The 8,077-nt window shown below is 35.9% G+C and overlaps 1 protein-coding gene across 3 annotated transcripts in view; it reads right to left on the bottom strand.

Moving 5' to 3' along the window:
* Positions 1-834: 834 nt before the first annotated feature.
* The window catches only part of LOC126162630 (galactokinase-like), a 136,262-nt gene continuing 129,019 nt past the window's right edge, over positions 835-8,077 (bottom strand). Inside the window, exons 7-8 of one of the 3 annotated variants that reach the window (XM_049919255.1) lie at positions 4,627-4,747; positions 1,231-2,484 (exon numbers count right to left, since the gene is read on the bottom strand). In XM_049919255.1, the coding sequence (XP_049775212.1) occupies positions 2,368-2,484; positions 4,627-4,747 (238 nt within the window). In that variant the 3' untranslated portion in view covers positions 1,231-2,367. Of the gene's footprint in view, positions 2,485-4,626; positions 4,748-6,544; positions 6,642-8,077 lie in introns of all 3 variants that reach the window. The other 2 variants (XR_007535090.1, XM_049919256.1) reach the window with 2 other exon arrangements.

Here is an 8,077-nt window from a genome sequence, read left to right as displayed (position 1 = left end):
TATGATCTGTAATGGAAAAAATCACATTCATCATGCTGATGAACAGGATATAAAAAGTTGGTTAAAATAACTATTATGTCACAGCCATACAGAAAGATGTAAAGGATACTATGTTGTAGTTCCTAGAGACTGTTAAGCTAATTTAATGCTATTTGTATACAAATGGAAGTGATTATACATTCAAACAAAAGTAGATTGAAATAACTACAAGTCTGGGAAATATTGTATGTAGGCATCTCACAAAACTGCATAGTTACTGAACTTGTAACTATAATTTTCTGATGAGAAATGTCATAATATGCTGTTATGAAGTAAGCGTGAGTTACTAAAAAGTTTATTACAAATGTTTGCAATTGTTGCAATGAACTGAGCATAAAATGTGTAATGGCAACGTAAAGTTTGCATATTATTGCAAAAAATTTGCTTTTTCATTTTTTGGAATCATATCTATGAAAAGAAACTCAATACAAATGTAGAATAGCTGTCATGCTGTCTCCACTCAGCAAAATCTGAAATGTAATCTTAGTTTAGCCAGTCCAATGACATCGAAGTTACAATGTTTTCAGTTTGATAACTCTGGCCTATAGTTGAGGTGGCCATGATCGTACACTTCATCATGGTTTTCTTTAATTAATACAAGAGCTGAACAAACTCAAGTGGAAGATGCTATGAGATACATGCTGTGTATCAATTAGAGCATACCATCAATCTTCCAACAGCCCTTGTTCCAATGTATTACTCTCACTCACTTATATCTTGGGTAACTATGACTTCATCAGGAATAGAGAAATTCATGCATACAGTGAATAGCAACAATATTCCTTCCCATGAACAATCTCCTAATGGAGTGGGTAATTTGGGAGGTTTGATGGGGGAGTGGGAATTCCAGTACATCACATTACTGTACGGTCACTTTTATTGAACAGCTGTATATATAGATTATACTTTTCTAATATGCCTTACGCAACTAATTCAACCCCTAAACAAGATGATTTTTATCTGTGCTTCAGAAATTCTATATTTGTCTCACTGTATCAAGAAGAAAAAGGCACATGTAGATTTCTTGGGTGTCAACAATACGTAAGCATCTGAAAAAGATGGGCCAGAGTAAAGAAGATGCTTCCCAGCAAAGCAAATGTTACTTCAAGTTTAGCTAAGTTTTAGCGATATCCAAAAAGAATGTGCAGGAAAAAAGAATGTAGGTTCTTGCCCAAGGCAGGAAAAAAAAAAGATTCTTAGAACTGTTAAGCTCTTATCCACCATGAAGTCTAAAATAACAGAAAGTTAAGGGCTTGCTACATTTGTAATAATACCAAAAACAACAAAAATGCTCAACGGTAACAGCTCCAAAATATTTTATATATTTTTCTCTCTCAGTAAAGAAGTTCTGCCTTTCACCATCAGTAAGAGGGAGGAGTAAAATATGACAGACTAAAATACACTAATGGTATTTATGATTCCGATCATTTCCTCTTGCACATTCTTCTCTGCACAAAATGGTATATGTAAATGTGGTATGTTTGAAACTCTAACCAGTTTACAATCTATACCACAGCTCCCTCTCTCCACTATGCAGTTCCTTCTTTTGTGAGGTTGATGTGCTTTATAATTAGAGAAAATTAATTTTACATAATCCTTAGAATATATTCTTCATTTGACATCAGCCTGAGTAAATATACAGAAAATATGGATTATTAGTTCAATTGCCACATCTCATCTGTTTAATTTAATGAAATTACTAGATTACCCCTCTCAGAAAAATGAAGAGCTCAAGTAAACCATTGCTAAAAAAAGGAAGGAAACTCTGATTTTTTTTTTTAAATATTGGTTCTGTGTGTTAGGTTTTGAAGCGACTGTACAATATTGCAGTTATACACAACAGAGAGAGAGAGAGAGAGAGAGAGAGAGAGAGAGAGAGAGAGAGAGAGAGAGAGAGAGTGTGTGTAGGGGTATCAGCATTGTTTATGAAACATTCAATTATTGGTCTGGAAAATCATATAATTTGCTTTAAGATGGCCTATAATGTACACTTTGTTGCAGAGTGAAGAGAAATATTTGTAATAGTTTAATAAGCAAAATGGCAAACTCCTTGAGAGAAACACTTCTAACTGATCAATAACATAGTGCCTTTTGTAAAACACCACCTAATCCCATATTTTCAACCTTAAGATTTAACACACAAGATATGACTTCATCAGTTGTACTAATTACATTAAAAATTAGTCTAGTAATAGTTTTCATACAATTATTCAAAATCTGAAATAGTTTTGCTGTATGACTAAATGTGCAACACTATGTAGCCCAAAACAAGTGCTCACAAATATAACAATTCTACAGCTGTCATGGCAGTATATGGTTTCACTGATATTACTTTCCTCTCACAACTGTAGCTCCTGCAGATGGGGTGACTACATAAAATGTTGCTTTTCCTTTGTACTTCTTTTTTGTATTGTTTATGACTTCATTAACAGCATCTTTATACACCTGAAACAAGAAGAAAACAAAACAGAAAAACAGTAAAATCTGTAGACTCTCTTTGTTGTATTATTTTATTAATAGTTATGCCCACATTACATTTTTTGTTAGAATGAAAATACAGATATTTATGCATTTATTGTACCATGTGATTCATGTTTATGCAGAATTCCAAAGGGGATGTGGCTGGAGTAAATTGACTAAGTGGAGGAGATGGTATTTGTTAAAATGAAAATTATATTTGCTCTAATGACATGCACATCATAGTTTTAATAATGTGGAAAACTAAGTCAGAGAAAACATAATTTTGTGAACAAGAAACATAAAAGAAAGTAGGCAACAAAGGCAGAAGTGAATAAGAACATGATTTGGTGAACAAGAAACACAGAAAAAGTAGGAGATATTTTTCTAAGTTAATAATAATACACTCAGATCATAAATGAAAGACAATTATACACTGTAATTATAAGAGAATAAACTCCTTTCTGACAAAATTATCAGCTCTTTCCATATCTCTTTCATCACAAGATCTATAGAATATTATGAATGAATTATAAGTGAATGAACATGGAGCTACAAAAGAACACAAATATTTACATAAATAACAACAATCACTAGCTTAAGGAAGTAAAGAAGATGAAATCAGACTATTAGTTGAAATTTTCTTGTCCTCTCATTCATTTGCATGTTGAATCTGTTATTTTCTTTTAATGGTCTTGTAATACACAAATTACAGTTATAAAACCTATAGCTGTAACATTAGACCTTAAATGCAACTTGTTACTATGTATTAGTACACTCTAAGACAAAAAATTATGCACCATGATGGAGTTATGTATATCGGCCACAGATTGATATTCATAGAGGTATCAACAGAAAATGAAAGATTGTTAACCTTGGTAACTGATGGATGAGTGTGTGATGCTGCAGAGCAATTTCACTGTGCAGCTGAAAAGTTAGTAAACAGGGGACATGCAGCTGGGGTCAAAGAAGTTGGTTGGAGTAACTAGCAAATTGCTTGAAATTTGAATAGGAGCACTGCCACTATTTGATAATACTGGCAGAAATGGATGAACCATGACAGAATACAGGGTCTAGAAGGAAGTGGTTGATCTAGAGAGAGCACTGAGCAATTGTCAGGGAGACACTCGGAGGCCCAGATTCATCATTATATCAGTATCACACAAGTACCATTAATAGTAAGCTCTCAGAAAGGTGGCTGAGCTCACAGCACTCCTTCCTCTAACTACCATTGAACTCTGAATACCAACTAGCCTTTTTGCAGTGGTATCAGGCATATTTGGCCTGGAATCTCATTGACTGGAGTAGAATTGTCCTCAGTGATGAGTCCCATTTCGAACTGAGATCTGACCAATGAAGATGTGTCTGGAGATGCCCTGGACAGGGGCTACCAACCTGACTGTCACTCACCATATGGCCTGACAGTCAGCAGTGATCGTTTGCGATGCTATTTAATTTCATAGCAAGACCCCTTTGGTTTTCTTCCATGGCACTCTTATAGCACAGCAGTATGTTGACATTATTCTGTGCCCTTGGCATGATATCTCTCAGGAGAACATCCAACAACTCTAGCAATCAATACCAAGCCAAATAACTGCTTGCATAAGGGCTAAAGGTGGACCAACACATTACTGACTTGCTTAATTTGTGAAGCTCTTTCTCTTAAATAAATCATTCAATTTTTCTGAAATTGTAATCATTTGTTCATCTGCACATGTACATCACATCTTTCGATGTCTGTCCTATTCGGATAATTCCTTCAGGGTGTTTCACTTTTTTGTCTTAGAATGAATAAGAGTACATAAAAGTAAATTAAAGTAATGCCTGTGGATCAAGCTGTGACCAGGCATCAGCTTGAGACTTCCTTCACTGCAGCACTAGGAGGGGAAGGGTGATGGGCCCATCACCCCAGCTACTTTTTATTCCCAGACGGATCCCCAGTACTCCTTTGGTAGCAGGTTGAGTGAACCTGCAGTCATCCCAAAGGGACTGGAATGAGGAAAAATCTCCACCCATGTCTGGGATTGAACCCAGGACCTCCAGTGCTGGAGTGTAGTGTTCTACCCAATAGACTACCACTGCCACAGATAATAAATCTAAATATTAATATTAATCTTTTTTTGAACATACCAGTGTCACTGTGCAGCCTCCAAACCCTCCACCAGTCATTCGAGAGCCAAGCACACCTTTCACCTCAGTAGCTGCCTTCACCAGCTGGTCTAATTCTGCACAAGAGACTTCGTAGTCTGACCTTTAGAAAAAGTAATCTCTCTTTGTATGTGCTTCAGAGTTAGTAATAACCTGTTAGATGCCTAGGATGTAGTAATGTGTTGAGGACATATCACATAATTTTAGTTGGCATAGGGCAGTATTTGAAGGATGTGGAGAAATAATGCTACATAACTGTACTGCTGCACCATTTCCTTTAAACTAATAGTGTAGAGAATAAGTAAATGCCATCACACATTCCATCATAGTTGAGTTAGTTAGGTGCTACTGTACTGTGAAATATATTTACTACGAAGATCATGTAACTGCAATATAGCTCCATGCATAATTTAAAATTCTGCATTATACACTATGTTATAGAATTCTGTTACCATGTTAGAGTACCTTGTTGTCAACTCACATCCAAAATGATGAGAAAAACAGAACAGTGGCAAGTAAAAGATAAGTATCACTGCCTGCTATATAAACAGCACTACTATGTGACATATAATTTTCTGCAATAATGACAATTTTTTGTTGATTCAATAATGGACTCTGGAGCATAGTGCACACTGTTGTGAAAGTTCGTAACAGATTAAAACTGTATGATGAAGTGAGATCTAAACACTGAACTTTACCTTTCACAGGCAATGTTCTTATGGAATTAATTGTGTGTGCATGACAAATGACCCAATAACCAAACAATTCAACCTGCCAGTACCTTCTTCCTTCTTTCTGAAACTCCAGGGAGAGTCTCCTTCATACTCTAAGACTAGCATGTCTGAGAAAAAGGATAATGTAGGAAATTGCTTCTTAACATCTTAAGGGTTGTTTTCTGTATGAGTCTTTCACTCTGTGATGGGATGCACCTTCTCAGAAACATGTAAACTGAAAATGTTGAATACTCTGTGACTGTTAAAAATCACTGAAATACTTTCATAACAGCACAATTGGAACACCACTGTGATTGTGGACTACCTATTATGTTCCAGGAAGCCTGTATACTGGCAAAAGTCATAGATACACCAATGCAAAAAAAGGAGGTGACTGGAATTATTAAGAAGTCTGATAACATTAACAGACTGAAACTACAAACTTCCAGCATCCTAGCTGCTAGGTGCCCCAATATGATGGGCCGCAAGCGGTTATGGGGCAGAAGCCTCACCAGTCACGGACACAGCAGCCTAGACAAACAGCCATATAGGAACAGGCAGTGTACTTGCATGCACACCAGGAAGAAAACATGCCCTCCAGAAACCAAGTCCCAATTTTCAGACAGGCATTAATCATCAATAAGCCAATCAGTACACAAATACCCTTCTTCCTACCATATCTCTCTTGTCATGACTAGCCTATTATATTTTAGGGTCAATGAAGTTCCAGAAATATGACTTATTGACACCAATAGTTTGCAATAAGTAGGGGTGTCTTTCCTCTGGTAAAACCAGTCTTGCTCTGAGGAAGGCTGTAGTAGCACATCCGACACATCGGTTTTATGCTTTATGTATTTTGAAGTATTTTATATTTTATAAATGGCACAGTACAACATCCAAAAGAATTTTAATCATCTTAATATCTTAATGTGCAAGTTAACTAAAGAGAATAAAAATAAAATAAGAAGTGTGTGTGTGTGTGGGGAGGGGGGGGGGGGGGGAAGAGAACACATTTTTAAGTGTCACTACTTAAAGTGGATTAATTGGCATGCAGTGATACATAATTGATTAGTGAGAAATATGAGCTTGATACAAAAAGTTATAGAGCACAAGTCCTGTTAAAATATCAGTTAGTGTGAGAAGCCCTTTCCTACACATGCAGACTGCAAAAAATAACTGGATGCTACCTGTTTCAACTGGATGCTACCTGCTTCAACTGTAATATTTGAGTGTCTTTCACATACTCCTCATAGGCAAACAGATAACTTTTCAAAGGTCAGAACACTATGAAAAAGTGAACGAGAGAAAACTGTTGCATTATTTCATTTCAATAAGTGAAAAGTAATAAATTTAAAATGAAGTGCTGTGTTACAGTTGTGCCTTTACAGGAAAATTAGAATACTTTACTTTTTCAATTATGAGACACACAGTGTCAGGTTTCTTAAATATTAAAAAATAAATAACGAAGAACAAAATTATCCTGTTCAAAGTAGTAAACGTCTTACTTTTGATGAATAGACTCACTTATATAACAGGAATGAATAAAAACATCAGCAAAACATGCTATGCATGCAATCTTCTTTTTTGATTGGGACTGCAATTTTGTGACTGTCATCTTTGTAACCAGTTCACCTTTAACTTTTTTACTGAAATATAAATGTGTATGTGCAAACAGAAATTACTAAAAAGGAAAAAAAAATATTACAACAAATATTACCCAGTCCTGAGGAGAAAAAGGTATTGTCTTCACTAGTAGCTATCTCTAAGGGGCAAATATTTTAGGTGACTCCTGAAATTCTATTATACAGTGCCATACATCTTATGCCCTTAACACATTGACTGCTATATGGTCACTGGGAGCCACAGCAGGAGGTTCTGCTCTGCTGCCAGTGGCCTTGTGGCAGTCAACATGTTAATGGTGAAGTGAATTAAAATGTACGCATTACTTTAGAAGGATAATAATAGTAGTTGTTTTACAGTTTAATTCTGTTTGACTGCAAGACCTGCTGTATGTACTTGTGCTGGGATGATTCCACTGAAAGGGACATGGGCAATTTCTTGCCCTATTCTCCCACAATCTGAAATTTAGCTCAGTCTCTAATGACTTTGTCACTGAAGACAATTGAACACTAATCTTCCTTCATTTACATTCCAAGTGCATGTTCACTGTATATCCACAAATCACTTCATTCATACATTGTGAGAATACAGTGCTGTTTCTCTTTCCTCAGGCGAACAGATCAAGATGAAGGAAGGAGCTGGTGTTCAAAAATATATGTAATGGCATTAAAAGTTCCTTTGCATTATGTACAGTTTTGATACGGCTGTTTGTGCTGCTTGTTTTGATTTGAAATACCTCAAGTGGCACTGAATAGAGATCAATGGAATGTAGTCTGTATATATACACACAACATCAGAAGGCGTTTGTATTCATTCCTAGGTGCTTCTTGCCTTCACTGATCTGACTTAGAGGGTGTTTTTTGCTGTTACACAGAGCATATGAATTTAGTATTTTGTCCATCTTCAGCAACTGTAGCATAATGTAATGAAATAATATGCAACCAGTAGCATGTAATAAATTTAATTTCTAGACCAGTTTTGGGCACTTAGTGCCCTTCTGCAGAATGTTGTGCCTATCAAACTTTACTATTGACACTCGCAAATAATTTGATAGGCATAACCTTCTGAACAAGGGCACTAAGTGCCCGAAACTGGTCAAG

Source organism: Schistocerca cancellata, chromosome 2, assembly GCF_023864275.1.
Source record: "Schistocerca cancellata isolate TAMUIC-IGC-003103 chromosome 2, iqSchCanc2.1, whole genome shotgun sequence".
Taxonomy (NCBI): domain Eukaryota; kingdom Metazoa; phylum Arthropoda; class Insecta; order Orthoptera; family Acrididae; genus Schistocerca; species Schistocerca cancellata.
The sequence above is the reverse complement of the archived record's forward strand: the minus strand, read 5'-3'. Positions and strand labels throughout refer to the sequence as shown.